The sequence below is a fragment of the Mycetomoellerius zeteki genome, unplaced genomic scaffold (genome assembly GCF_001594055.1).
Source record: "Mycetomoellerius zeteki isolate Tzet28-1 unplaced genomic scaffold, Tzet1.0 scaffold122, whole genome shotgun sequence".
NCBI classification, from domain to species: domain Eukaryota; kingdom Metazoa; phylum Arthropoda; class Insecta; order Hymenoptera; family Formicidae; genus Mycetomoellerius; species Mycetomoellerius zeteki.
In genome coordinates this window covers 2,872,980-2,887,948 of record NW_017256147.1, presented here as the reverse complement: position 1 = coordinate 2,887,948, position 14,969 = coordinate 2,872,980, and the positions used below count along the sequence as shown (strand labels likewise).

The 14,969-nt window shown below is 37.4% G+C and overlaps 1 protein-coding gene across 1 annotated transcript in view; it reads left to right on the top strand.

The window, feature by feature from the left end:
* The first annotated feature begins 2,267 nt into the window (after positions 1-2,267).
* The window catches only part of Tis11 (Tis11 zinc finger protein), a 29,247-nt gene continuing 16,545 nt past the window's right edge, over positions 2,268-14,969 (top strand). The window contains exon 1 of the mRNA XM_018461406.1: positions 2,268-3,023. Coding sequence (XP_018316908.1) covers positions 2,964-3,023 — 60 coding nt within the window. The 5' untranslated portion in view covers positions 2,268-2,963. The remainder of the gene's footprint in view (positions 3,024-14,969) is intronic.

The window sequence follows — 14,969 nt, the reverse complement described above, 5'->3', positions numbered from 1 at the left end:
TAAGCTAATTTATGTGTAGTAACTATATCTCACCCTATAATGAATCGATCGTTATAAAATTATGGATGATTGCTGCTAGCGTACATAATTTACGTTTGTGGTTATAAAATCATAAAAGCAATTCGCGACAAAAAATCATAACGAACGTAGACAGTTACTGCTTAGAATCTGCGGTCTACGCCGCAGGTGAATAGAAGCTGAATTTCATTCATGCCGCTGTTTGACCGCTGGAATGTGCTCGAGTTGTCGAGCAGTTGAGAGAGCCGTATCTAGAGTATATAGTTTTACATTCAGAGAAAGAAACAGTCTCGTAACTACATTCAATGCGGATCTATTCTTTTGCTGTGCGTTTTCGGAATGACGACGTTAGCGTCATTAGCGTCTCGATTAACGATCAAATTTTTATAAACATTCTTTTCGGAGCGGGATGTTTCCTTATTATTTTTGTTAGTTTTCTTTTAATATACGGAAATAATGGTTTTATTCTTGGTTTAACTGAGATATCTAAAAATTTAGCTAAATACAAATCTGAAAATAATTTTGTTTGGATTTCGCAGTAATGTTTCACGAAAAGGTTAGATTCTTTTATAAAAGGATTGGATTTTTGCAAGAATCCTGTAACGCATTTATATAACAAATTACCAACGAACACATCAAACACTTTGTAAATATACACTGTTGGAAATGTGACCACGAGCTTCCTTTACATGTAAATGAAGTCCGTGGTTATGAACGAAATTAAATGAATGATTTAACTGAAAATTAAGTTACAGTAGTTACTTAAATGTAATGAACGTGTATATTACAGCGTTTTTCACTGGCAGAACTGGTGCGCACTCAGTGCATATTAAAGCTGTTTTACACTAACTTAATTTGAATGTAAAAGTGAGATATCTCAATTAATAAAAAATACCCAACGTATATTTTATCAAATACCACAATTAAATATATTGAGAATTTCGCGGTTTAATTCGTTTCTATATTTTTATTGAACGTACATTTTTACATCGATTGTACAACGGCTTTAAAATGCACTGAGTGCGCACCAGCTCTGCCAGTGAAAAACGCTATTAAATTTATGAAATTTAATGTATTTTTCATCAAATTTTATGAAAAGTCCATTAAATTTCATAAATTTTTATGAGAAATACATTAAATTTCATGTACATGTACACAAATACACTTTTCAGTTATAAATACATTAAATTTAATGTAATGAAATTAAAATTAAATTAAAAGCATATTAAATTTCATGAAATTTTTAACAGTGTATGAAAAGAATTGTTTTATTAAAGTATCTAAAAATTCGGCTAGATACAGATCTGAAAATAATTTTGTTTGGACCATCAAAAATAATTATATAAGACGCTTTAACGCCAGAATATCAAAACTTTTTGTAACACAAGCGTTCTACATACTTGATAGTCCAAAATTATTTACAGATCTATATCTAACTAAATTTTTAAATACTTTAGTAAAACTATATTCTTTCTTATATTTATATTTCTATATATTATACATATAAAGTGTTTCTTGCATTCGTTCGCAATTTATTATACAAATACGTTACAAGATTCTTGCAAAAATCCAATGCTTTTATAAGAGAATCTAACCTTTCAGTGAAGCATTTTTAGAGTTTTTACAGTGTGATTGTCGGAATCTGAATAAAAAGTTGTTAGCCTCTTTGTAACGCTCCATTATGCTGTTACGATCCTATTATCGTTTCCATAGAAAGGCTGGCGTAACTCGCTCTCGCTCATTTTACCTGCTAATTGACATGTAAAAAACAATCGGTAATATTCAAGTGACTCGGAATACTAACTTGTGAGGGAGAGATCGCTTTGTGAGAGAGACGCGGCGCCTCGCCATGGCGTCGTCCATCGCGTTTTCGAAGGTCGCATTACCGCATTTCGCGATCTTATCCCGGGACCGGATTAAAACGAGCCCTTCGTCGAAGGGATGCGACCCCGAATTCCATCCAATAAGGGAGCCGAGGCGGCTGGGATTGGAGAGGTGCGGAACGGTGAACGGAGAGTCGTGCGGACAATTGAGAGCCGACATGACATGCCGACAGAGAGCCAACTTCACGTGAGTCGGTGAGTCCCGAAGCCGCGCGCGCGATTGCCACGTCGGAACGGTCGCTCTCCCCACCACGTGACGCGCCGGGACGGCACGCGATTGGTCGGCGCGTCGGTGCGGCGGAGTAACCACGGCCTGCATGTCCTCCCGTGGAGCACAGGCTACGGACTTTCAGTCAGCGGCGCTCTCAGTCAGCTTTGGGAGGCTCTGCTTTAAACGTTAAACACGGTGGTATACCGGACACACGGAAAATCCCGGTAAGATTTTTTTTCCCCTCTCCGTAAAATACGGGCGAACGTCATCGAACGCAAGTGTCAAGTTCAAGTTCGTTAAAAACGTTAAATCTCAAGACAAGAGGAGAAAAACGTCTGACGATCGACGACGACTCGTAAACTCGATAGTAACGCGACGAGACAAGTTATCGCTGTCGCGAAGTCGATCCGGAGAAAGAGGGATAGAAGGAAAGAGAGAAGGAAGAGAAGACAGAAAAGAGCCGGTCGATCCGTGCCAGGAAGCACGAATCCGAGAATTACGTTCTACGAATTCGCGCGCATTCCTGTTTTTATTATTAACGTTATTCCGAGACACGTGTCGATCGAGGCACGTACTGTTTATTTACGCGTGGGTGCCTCCAATGCGATCTACGGCGGCGGCGGCATCGCATAACGACGGTCGTAGTGGCAGTTTTATTGTGTTCTGAAGAAAGTTTTTCCACCTCCCCCCTCTCTCCCTCCCGCTGACCGTCAACGCCGACACCGTTCGACCTGCGCTGCCAAACATTTTTCGCGCCCGAGGGACGAGTGGCACAAGGAGGGAAGGATAGGAAGGAAGGCGGACAACGGGCTCCAGATACAAAGTGTGTTTTTGTGCGACAACCGAGGACCATGTCGACCGCCGTCATGAGTAATACTTCCATGTTCGAGTGCGGCGAGCATCTCTTTAAGGTAAAACTCCTGCTCTGCTTGTCTCTGTTGTCAATGTAGATTAACTTTAATCTCGGTTTAACTTGCTCGTTATTTTTTTCTAATTCTAGAAATTAAAATTAATCGACAATTGGTAAAAATTCGTCGATCTATCTCGTCGATTTCGATCTACCGTCGTCGTGTATAATTAAGCCTGCGGCAAACGGTGTGATTTTTCCTGTTGGCTTACTCGTGATTTAGTAAATTACTAGAATTGCACCCAGAACGCGGAATTTATAATACCTAATTTACTAAATCGCAAGCAATCCAGTAAGAAAAATCGCGCCGTCTGCCTTTAGGCTTTATTTATTTAAATATCGTACACGACGTTCTCTTCAAATCTTCTGGATCGTTCAAATTGTCACTGATAAAACGTATCGATAAGTAAATAATTTTTGCCGATTATTTAGAGAAATGCGTGTACAACATCGCACATCGCACATAAAATACGCAAAATACACAAAGGACGGGGGCGACATTTTGTCACGCTTGAATCTCGTATTGTTAAGTAAACGAATCTTGACCCCCGAAGGGTATTGTCATATTTTGCGATACTAGTAGGTATTATACGGGACTCCCCACCGAACTTTTTTTTCCAAAATTCTCTTTGACCTGTTACCGTTCTTTGCTTAGCCCCATATGCTTTTCTATTCGAGACCGGATATGCACAGGTAGATTTTTCTACTCCAAAGCAGGTATACGCAGAACGACAAATGCGAATTTTTGCGTTTTTCGAATTTTGCTCGCATTCGATCCAATTGGTTTCGTATCGCAAAGTGGCATAAACATGGAATTTACTCGAATAAACTTCATTTCGCGTTCGTTTATTCACGTCTACAGTCACTGTGAAGAGAAAAAAACTGGAAGAAAAAAGGAGCGATTCCTTAGCTTTGTTCCGTGAACTTATCTTGTTCTTTAGAAATCACAAAGTAGAATTTTTAAAATAGACTCTTGAGTAGTCACTTTCGATTCCATGGCATGCCAACAATGAGAATTAATTCATTTGTTTTTCCAAAAACTCGGGAGATTCTTCGAATTTATCAAATACCACATTGTATACAGATCGTGAGTTCTCGCAAGTTCTCCATTCTTCTCTTCTTTTTGTATGTAAGATCAAAGGGCCGATCAATCCATTCGTAATTATACGAGTCCGTATAATTACGAACTCGTTCTTTTGGCGTTTTATTTTTGCTAGAAATTATTTTACGCGATAAGGGTTGAAGATAACGTTGCCGCCGGGTGGATATTAAAATCCTCGATCGTATCGTTTCGGGGTCGGTCTTCCGCGATCGAATCTCGTTTCCACGTTGCATCGTCATTCGCGTTTGCCGATCCTTCCAAGAAGGAAGGCGATCGAGCACGAACATAACCGCGACACGCTTGATTCAAAGGGTCTGTTTTTTTTTATTCTTGCACTAAACTGTACTAGAACTTTCTTCTTCCTTTAGCCAAATATCAAACGTACGTAAACAGTTAAGTCAGTGACTCTTTTTTTACTTTTTTTTTAACCAAGATTCGACTTATTACAGTTTTTCGTTTAAGAGTCACTGATTCATCAAACTGCCCACGTGTACCTATTTCTCTTTAAGTTCCAAAAGTGTATACTATTTCAGCTATAAAAAAAACAGATCTAAAATCTCCTAGGAACTCGCGCTGTATAACGCGAGATTGCGTGGGTACGAGCGGGAAAAATATCAGGCAACGGGCGAGTGGATTGAGAGTGGAGAACCCTAGGAGCACCAACACGCGTCTACGTTTACGTGGCTAATGGCGCTACGTCTGTAACAGCAAGAAAATAACGACATTTAGAAAGCGAAAGAAATTTTCTCCAAGATATCGAGATTTCAAACGCGACATTTATCGATCGCAGATGTTTTTTAATGTTTATTTTATATATATAAAATAAACACACGTACATATACATTGTATATATGTACTATATACACATATTTATATATATATATACACACACATAACGATATTTAATCTCGTGATATCGTCCGATATCTTGCGGCGCGTCATCGATGTGATCGACAATTGTAGAACATTATCAGTTGAAGGAAAACATTAAAGTGCCTTTGATAAAGAAAATCTTGTAGATGATAATTTACAAATTTCTAAATCGGGGACCATAGTTATTTAATCACAAATATGTACATTTCTTATCGACACTGAAGTCATTATCGGTATATTGATTTTCTAAATTAAATAGATGACATATTTTAATTACAGTATATTCCTGTAAAATCTATTGTTTGAAAATTTTTCGTTTATCAGTTTATTGCCATTATCTTGTCCAGATATATACATAATCTGGAAATATCAATATTTTTAACCGATATACATATCGATCGCTTTCTTTATCTAATGTATAATACGATCGATACAAGGATATTTTCGAGCGTTTTCTTTGTTGATTAAAACTTTTTCGCTTTGTGGATGATTAAATCAAATATCCATATTATTCTTAATTACCAAATTTTAATATTTTTGACATAGTTTACGTTCGGCTTCTAAATTTCTATTTTGAATGTAGCATGCATACGTTTAATTGGAACTTGATTTGCGAAATTCGCAAAAATGACCTACGTTATAATAACCCTGTAACCCAGCGAGATCGAAATCAAATCGGCAGTCGAAGTAATCGCTGCCAGTCACGCGGCTTATTCTTTATTTCGTCGATAGATCGAAAGGCCTTTATCATTTGGACGGGCGGTCGCGCGTTTTCGCACGACGTAAATAAAAGGCCCGTCGCGAATCGAGCTGGAGACTCTCACCTTAGAGAGAACTAGGCACAACACTCTCTTTGGTTTCTCCTCCGACGAGTGAGTTTCTCTGTCTGACGCGAGCTTCTTTTCAAATCTCACGCGACGTCGCTCGTTATTTTAAAAAGAAATGTGGAGTAGAACCGATTTTCAATTTTTAATTGCTCTGATATGTATCGACGTAACATTGTTATTACCGATGGTAGAGAGATGACAACAGTCAGAGAAAGACATAGCAGTAATAACTATAAGGACAACTATACAAGTTTTATATGTGCTCTTTGAAGTGGAATCTAATGTTAAAGAATGACAAAGAGTGACTATTGAGCCAATGTTAAAAAAGAGTAACTCAATTGTCAATTTTTAAGAGATTTCACTCTTTAGATTCTACTCCAAAGATTTTGGAAAGTAGAATTAATAGTTGAATATAATAGTTGAATAAATTATTTTATAGTTTTTGCATTTAATTATGTACATTAATTTTACACATAAACTTGTATGGCTGTCACCTTTATAGTTGCTGTCATTATGTTTTTCTCTGAATACGGATGACTTGTCTTCACGGAAATTCCGAATAGCAAAACGATTTAATGACGATCGAAATATTGCTGTTTTAGACATTTTTATCTTGTTAATTTATCTATATGCCAAAAGATTGTTAATATTCATGGATTAACAATAAAAAAATTAATTATCTGAAGGTTCCATTATATAAACACGCTCGCTAAGCACATTTGTGCCAAATGTAGTGTTCTAAAGTTCAGCATAAAAGAAGCATTGAATCAGCATCTGAATTCCTTTTGGTAGGAAGTTCCGCTTAAGTGATTGTGTCGGGTTTCTATCCTCTAATTAGAAATGCGTAAGTTATAGACTACTTGACACGTGTTTCATGGCTCCGTCATAATCATTAAGTTAAGATGTATTGCAACTCATTGATTCTCTCAGTTAATCTATTTAGTAAGTATGTGATTATTTGTTTACATAAAGTTTTACGTTTTTCAATCCAGTTTTCAAAATCCAAAGTATTAATTATTAATTTCGCTTATCTAAGAGAGGGAATCTCTGAATGTGTGCCAGAACGTAAAAGAGAAACCAAGTATATAAGAAACAAGATGATAGAAGATAATAAAATGTAAATATGGCAAACACGCGCGCACATAAAAGCGCGATTATCGCGGACAGAAAAATCCATATTTCATTACTTTATAGTCTTTTTTTCTACCGCTTCTTGGAGAACAATTCATAACAATCGTTCTCCATTAGAGACGTGTTATTTTTCTATCTTATTGCGTCTCGATTCTTCTCTCGCGAAGAGAAGAGATGCGATCGATATCGCACGTGTCGTAGCGAGAATTAGCGCGCTATTCTCTCCACGCGCAGAATCGCGCTGGTACTCGATGGTACCGCTTACGAGCACGAGTGTATTGGTGCATGTTGAATTAACAAATGCATTCTCTCTCTCTCTTTCTCTCTCTATCTCTCGCTCTCTTGCTCTCGCGGTTCCGTTCTTACCTCACACTCTCGATTGCACCGTCGTGCAACATGACAGAGACAGAAAGGCGTATTTATTATGCATCCCGCACGGCGCAGTGTTCCCCTCGAGCGCTCTGACAAATACATGTGAATATTTACTCGGAAAAACTCGCGTGTACATTAATAGCGACGAGACATTAAACGAGACTTGGATCTCTGACGGAACGAAGCAAATATGTCGTCAACGAACAGTACGCGAGCCGTGTTTATTAATCGTAATTTTACTAATGAAAAGCAAAGAAGTGACGTACGGGATGACAATATGGCCCTTCATATATATAATGATCAAGATTGTTATTCTTTCTCGATACAAACTGTACCGGAATTTTTTTTCCGTGAACCTGTAAGACTTGATAAATATTTCCCATTCCATGTACACGTGTACATACAGGTAGGCTTTAAATAAATATCATTTAATTTATGCAATCATAATATTTATTAAAGGGAAAATGTATTGTTTGTACCAAGCGCGAGATTGTTGCTTTTCATATCGCAAATATGTGACTTTTTTGTATCTACGTCATAAATAGCCTATCGAAATCGTATTCTGCTCTTTTATTTATTTCCGAGTTTCACGTGTCAAACGGATGACGCGATTTGTTTTCATGTGTTTCTGTGTGGTTTTGCGTATTTACGAGGATTTCTCGATGTGACCTTGACAGAATTGTTCGCTATCTCGTTCGTCACAAGCTATTGTATGAATTCGCACAACGATGTCGATTTCGTCGATATCGAATGTGATTCTGATAATTATTAAGACATATCGTAGTAAACCGATTACGATTAACATCAAGTATCTTTCGATATGTTCAAAGAAATTTTTATAGATTGAAAAGATATGAAATAGTTTTTATATTATGATATTCCCAAATATCGTTTCGATTTATACACACAGAATATATTGATTTATTTATTTGTAATTAAAATGATGCAACTTAATGTGATATGCAAAATCGAATAGACAAGCACACGACAAATGGAATGAGTAAAAGGAAATGTTACACACACACTGCATATATTATTTAATTAATATTCGATTATTAGACAGTATGACGTTTTGCGAAAGAAGAATGATTACGATCTCTCTGTAAACATCATTTTCATCCGTTGTTTATCCTTCGCTCGTCCATTACAGAGAATAATACAAGGATACGCGATTGCTTCATGCAGAAATATTGCGAAACCGCCATTTTCCCGGCGTGTGTGCGACGCGATATCGCCTTTGCGTTATTGTCATTGAAACTGATACTGATCGAAAGGCTAAGCGAACGAAACGCGACGACAGATCGACGCTTTGTTGGCTCTTGTCTTATTCAACGTCTGTTACGTGCAATGTAACACGCGTACAAGAAATCGATTGTGTTCGCACACGTATTTGGCACGAAACTCTCAATCTCTCGACAAAGAATCGCAGCCACTGTTTCTCTTAGCTTTATTTGTGGTCGGGAGGGTCATCCAGTCATTCTCGGACATCTTGCGTCAAGTGAGCGGGAAAAGAAAGAACGGGAAGATCATCAGGTTCGCGACAATCCTGCCGACGCGTTACCGCGAGCATTATTTCCTGAAAGCATGCCCATATGTCGTTACAACGTTTCTTCGTCGCGTAATTATGCGTGGCGCGCGAGCGCGCACGATATCATACGATTTCCGGTGAGTCCGCTACTGTGAGCTGTTGGCTCACTTGTCATTTCCCGTCTTATTATCATGCGTATGTGGTTAAGCAGACGCAAATTCTGAAAAGGAAAGAGAGAGAGAGAGAGAAAGGTGGGGTGGAGAGGAAGGAAAACGGACTGTCTCAGAAATGATTATTGCGCGTCGTCGCCGACCTTTGCCAACGGTGATAGCCTGTAATCTGCGCGAAATCAAATCGCGATATTACAAATACGCGAAAATAATCTCTGTGTTTATTCGCGATAGCGAAAATACGCCATTTAAAGATATATTTTTTACATGTATACAGTGCCGAGAATTTATTTCACGGATATCACAACGCTTTCGTAATTGCAGATACATGTTGCCGTCACGATAGGATTACTACTTGACATTTGTGTAGCTCTGGGAAATATTTTTCTGTTTTGAAACTCGTGATTCCTGATTTTTAATTCAATCATAAGATTCGTTATTAACACGCATGTTTTTAGAAGATAATTCCCGTAATCATTTTTCGAATGTTTTTCTTTTGCCTTTCAACCTTGGATTTTACTGCGGACGAGAGTCTTTCCTTTTCTCCTTTTTGGACGGTAACCGTGCGTAACTTTCCTCGGCAATTTCTCCTCAGCTCGATTTCAAAACTCGTTCGATCGGGTGGACTTTCGACTTTCGATATTTCGACGAGCACAGTCAAAATCACTGTCGGTCCTTACGAGATGCGAAAATTTCGGTTGCAAGAGCTGATGTGTAACGCTCGCCGTGAACTTTACCGAAAATTCTATTTTTATCGTAAATTTCAGATGTCACGTATTTGCATTGATTAGCGATGTTAATTTGACCTTACTGAAATACATCGAACGACATGATGAGTCATTATCGAATCGATTATTATATCTACATACGACAGTCTGCCGTGGAGCTGAGTCAGAAGTCAAAAATAAAATGAAATAATGCATATAATTTAATTAAACAGCTCACTCATTGCCATATCAAACAAGTGCTGTACAATCGATAAAAGCAAGTGATTAACGTTTTTGGTGATATATGAAATCGATCAAATTTTAAATTTAAATGCAAATTAATCAAACAAAAGAATATTTGTAAATAAGATACTGTATATAAAATTATGATCAATCAGTTCTTTTGGAGTGGTATTCATAGTCCATTTTTAAACCGTCTTAAGTAATGTCTAATATGGCTCTCTGATTGGTTCATGACATCTTAAGATTGAACTTGAGACCTTGTCTTGATATATAAAATCCGACTATGAATATCAGCCTCAGTGTCCGGAGCATGAAAACAAATCGGAGATTATCAAAACTCGTTTCTGTGTTTAACACGGGAATTTGATTTTTACAACGTGTGAAATCTATATATATCCCATCTTTTTCAACACCCTCTCGCGAAACTGGCTCTCCGGAGCAGAGATACGTGTGCACGGCCGTGGCAACAGAATCCTTTGGATTTTTCTAAAAGCGAAAACCTCGCCCCGAGCGTGTAGCGTGCCCGTACATTGGTAGCGGCAACAAAAAGCCGCTCGGTGAACGCGAGCCATGAAGAAGGGGCGTAGGAACCTGTTGCTTCAGGTTTGCCGGTGCTGAAGGAGTGATCGAGAGAATGAAAGGGAGTAGAGAAGGAAGGAGGGATACTCCGGGGACCCCTCTTTGTGCACCGATCTGCCCCTGCTTCTCCAGTACCCGACTCTTAGCCAGCATTGGCGTAGCACGATCTTGGAGCCCCCTCCTCCCACCCTTTTGTATTCCCCGGGCTTCCCTCCGGCACGACAAATTTTCCCATATTTTTGAAAAGATCCACTGCACGCCATCACAAAAGGATAACGCCAAGACCCGACCGTTCTTCTGCAACTCGTTGCATCGGTTTCTGAAACTGCTTTTTCGCGAGGTATTGTGAGGCAGGTTCGGCCGGTTTTTACACGGGGATTTTTGTGCGATCTTGATCTTTTAGGCGGTTGAAATGGCCTGTTTTCGTCTGCCACGAACGCTTCTCACGATGCAAAAATGAGCGAGAAATTATGCCAGTCGCGATGTAAGAAGTTCGATAATCATAATGAAACTATTGTATAACCATGGCTGCTACACAACACGATACTGTGGGGATAACATTAAATTTGGAAGGTATTAGAATAAAGAAATTGTGCTATTTATGATATTTCAAACGCAGTGCATTAAAATCTAATTTATAATACGATACGATGTTCAAACAACGATCTATAAATACCATCACTGAAATTATTTATATTTCAATTCAATGATCTAAAAATCTTGAATTTTTTATTACATGTTTTTTTTATAAATGTATAAATCCAATTATTTTCGAAGATCCGAAGTCTATAATGAACCAATAATGTTTATTTGAATTAATGTAATTCGCATTGATTTTAAGATATTTTTGATAATAAATATTTGATCAGGAATTTAAATACATATACTTTTTTGAAGTATATATAATATATACATTTCAAATTTATATGTATATTCAATTTTCTAATCAAATATGTATCATTGAAAATATCTAAAGATTAGTTTGAATTCTATTAATTAAAAAAAAAATGATTAGTATATATATTATAGATTATTTTAGTATATTATAAGTATATTTATAAATTAGAGATGTTTCTCTTTGTGGTTAAGACGTCATTAAATGGCATTTTTTGAAAGAAACAATATACAAAGCGATTTATATTTCTCATCATTTTTCATCGTAAATTTGTGAATAGCTACGCAAACGGCAACGGGTTCTCTTCACGATAAAAGCCGGCCCTTTTCCCGTATTCATGAAAAGGGACCGGTGAACACAAAAGACGTAAAGAGGGAAGGACACGAGCCATTTCCGCGCACCTTGCACTTTCCGCGTTGGTTCGCCTTCGTCGATGCTCCTCGAACGCCGACTTAACCTTTCGCGATCCGAGATAATTTGGAAAAATTACATCATATTGAACGTTCTATGTTTACGTCAATATTGTCATTGTTGCGCAACGTTAATGGAGTTTTGCGTCATGTGCAATAACACATTATATAATTGAAAAATATCGGAAACTTGGAGCGGAATAAAATCAAGCGTAATATTAGTTATTTTATTAGCAGGATATAAAAAATTCAAGTTTTTTTTTATTCGAAAAATAGTAACGTTTTACATAAAATAATTTCACAAATATCATATTTCTTTAATTAAAATAAGGAAAATAAGGAACTTCCGTAATTCTTTTGTCTAGCAGTTTATGTCGTAAAAATTCCAATATTTTTGGTTTATGAAATATCGATGCGATGTATACATGCGATAAGCGTAAGCATCGATTATTGAGCCTCAAAGGGTTAAATTCTACCTTGTACGAGAGAAAGCGAGAGTACCGAGAAGCGTCTGTCGACGGCTCTCGATTTCACTTTCACGCTTGATTTAAATGATGATTTTCGAAGTTTCCAATCCGAGCTGTTTCGGCAACCTGATCGTCACGCTCTAAGTAAATTCAAGGACCGATTTTCGATTTTTTATCCGTTTACCTTAAGAGGGAAGAAAAATGAAAATTATATATCAATTATATTCGTTTGTATGGTTGATGTAACAATTAGAAAAAAAGAAAATCGAACAGCGGCTAATAATCATCGAATTATTTCATCTGTAATATAGTAATAAAAATAAGTTTTCTATATAAAGAGGAACAAGTTTTTTTTTTAAATTTAGGTTTACATAGCTATACTTTAAATTATTATGTTCCTATGAGAATGGAACATAAATGGTCTGAAGTAAATTTAGGCCGTTGTATAATACGTCATTATTTTAAGTCACGTCGGCTTGAAAGTATTTAATTAAAATACATTACTACTGTATGAAATTTGTTTCTCCGATCTTGATGCCGCGATGAATTATGCTAACCATGTACGAAAGCTAACAAACGCGCGTTTCAATTAAGGCTAGAAGAAAGAGATTTCCCTGACTTACGGTCGTCATACTTTCTTCTTGATTAAAATTGCTAATTGCTAATCTGCGTGTATGCCTGTTCCGCGTGCGCTATGATTTTTCGTAGAATGTCGCGTTGTATCGCGATTTATCTTCTGGCCACCGGTAACGTTAAAGTAACAACGATAAATTATACGAGGCCTTCCGCGTTAATATTTGCAACTTTTTGCAATATTAGACTACGTTGCAGTTACCATTCATTCATTTAAAGTGCTTGTTCAAGCCGCGGTCACCTGGTCTTCGGTCAGAAAAACTGCTGAGCAATTTTGGTCATTTGACGAGAGCGATCATATTTCATGCTATAGTGTAGATACTTCCGGTCTTCAATTTCGAAGTGTGTTTTCTTTCAAAGTATGAAGCAGAGAGTCAATATTTTTTTTTATTTCATTTTTCATTGAAAATGTAACGCGACTTATAGTAAGTAATTCATAATTACCGTTAATTATTCTAGACTTAGCTTAGCCGAATAAGAAAAAGTGTGGAACGAACGTAATATTTTCGGTAAAGTTACCGTAAGTTTTAAAACTTACGGTAGCTCAAAAAAAGAGTATTGCGCGCAATATTTACACAATTATTTTTAATGCAACGAAAGATAAGACAATGATCTAAGTGCACGCACGTGTTTGTTTTTTGACCAATCATCATGATGAGAAAGATAATTGCATGGTGCATGTTTGTGACGCATCAGTAGTGTTCGAGCGTGGAATTGAAGCATCGAAAATTAGACGGCCCAGTGAAATCGCGACTTTGTTAACGAAAAATTGATAAGACGTACTGCACGCGCGAAACGTGTTTGGCAAAACAAGATAAGTCAGTTAAAAATCTGCAATCATGCAGACTGTAATATACTCTGTATTCCTTCATGCAAGTAATCAGCTCGACTTGATTTACGTATACAAATAAAAAGATGCATTTCCTTTCACGAGCGAAGGCAAAGATTAAGTCCCGATTATTGCGGTCAAAGCGCCATTAATTGCGTGAGTAATAAAGAGCGAAATAATACACGCTTTAATATGAAACGGAAATGTATCCATATATTTTGCTTGCGGCGAAATAATTGTCTATATTCACCGTTTGCTTTCGAGATGATCGAAATTTACAGTACCAGATCGCACGTGACTACAATCAGGTATCCATGGTTCGTTCCAATGCCGGAAACTATATTACCGTTAATTCATTGCGTGATACCGGCGATATGCCAACTCGGTTATTTTTCTGTTGCGGACGATCTTTGGAAATAATTGAAACCTTCTCATAGGTAAGCTTGGCCAATGCACATGTCAGCATTAAGATTTCTTATCTGTCGACGAGTTTTTTTTCTCTTATGCTGATTGCATTCCACGTGGAAATTTTTTTAATAGAATCTTATACATAAAATTTGTATAAGTAATTATCTATAATTTATAAATTATTTATCTATTTAAATCTCATGCATTTTTTCGTAATTTGTTATCATTGTTAAAAGTAATATCTTAAATCATCGATTGGTTATTAATCATGCATTACTGAATGCATTTATAAATTATATTTTTAAAATTATCCAAGATCTTGTATTATTTCAAGATTGCAAGAATGATTGTAAAGTGTTTCGTCTCTTTTTTTGTATAAAGATATCCGCAAAAAGAGCGAGAAATATTTCCTGTGGTCGATACACACGGAATCATTCGAAGACCACAAATAGTTCTCGGAATGATTCGCCGGTTGCGTATTTCCCAGTAAATTGACTCGGTCGCGCATAAAAATCGCGGACCGTCTTCGATGTTCGCCTGATGTTTGTCGCATAATGACGTGGCGTCTTCGTCGTCGAGAATGAAAAACCGCGGAGCTGCGGGCCCGAAAGTCTCCCACGTTCTTTCTTCCTCGGATTTCTGCGAAAAAGAGCAAAGCGGGAGAGAGAGTGCGAGCGTGGAGGTGGGAGAGCCGTGGGGTCACGAGACGGAGGGAAAGAAAAAAAAAAGGAACAGAAAGAAACAAAGGAGCCCGGGGAGAGCCGGCGGCATGAAAA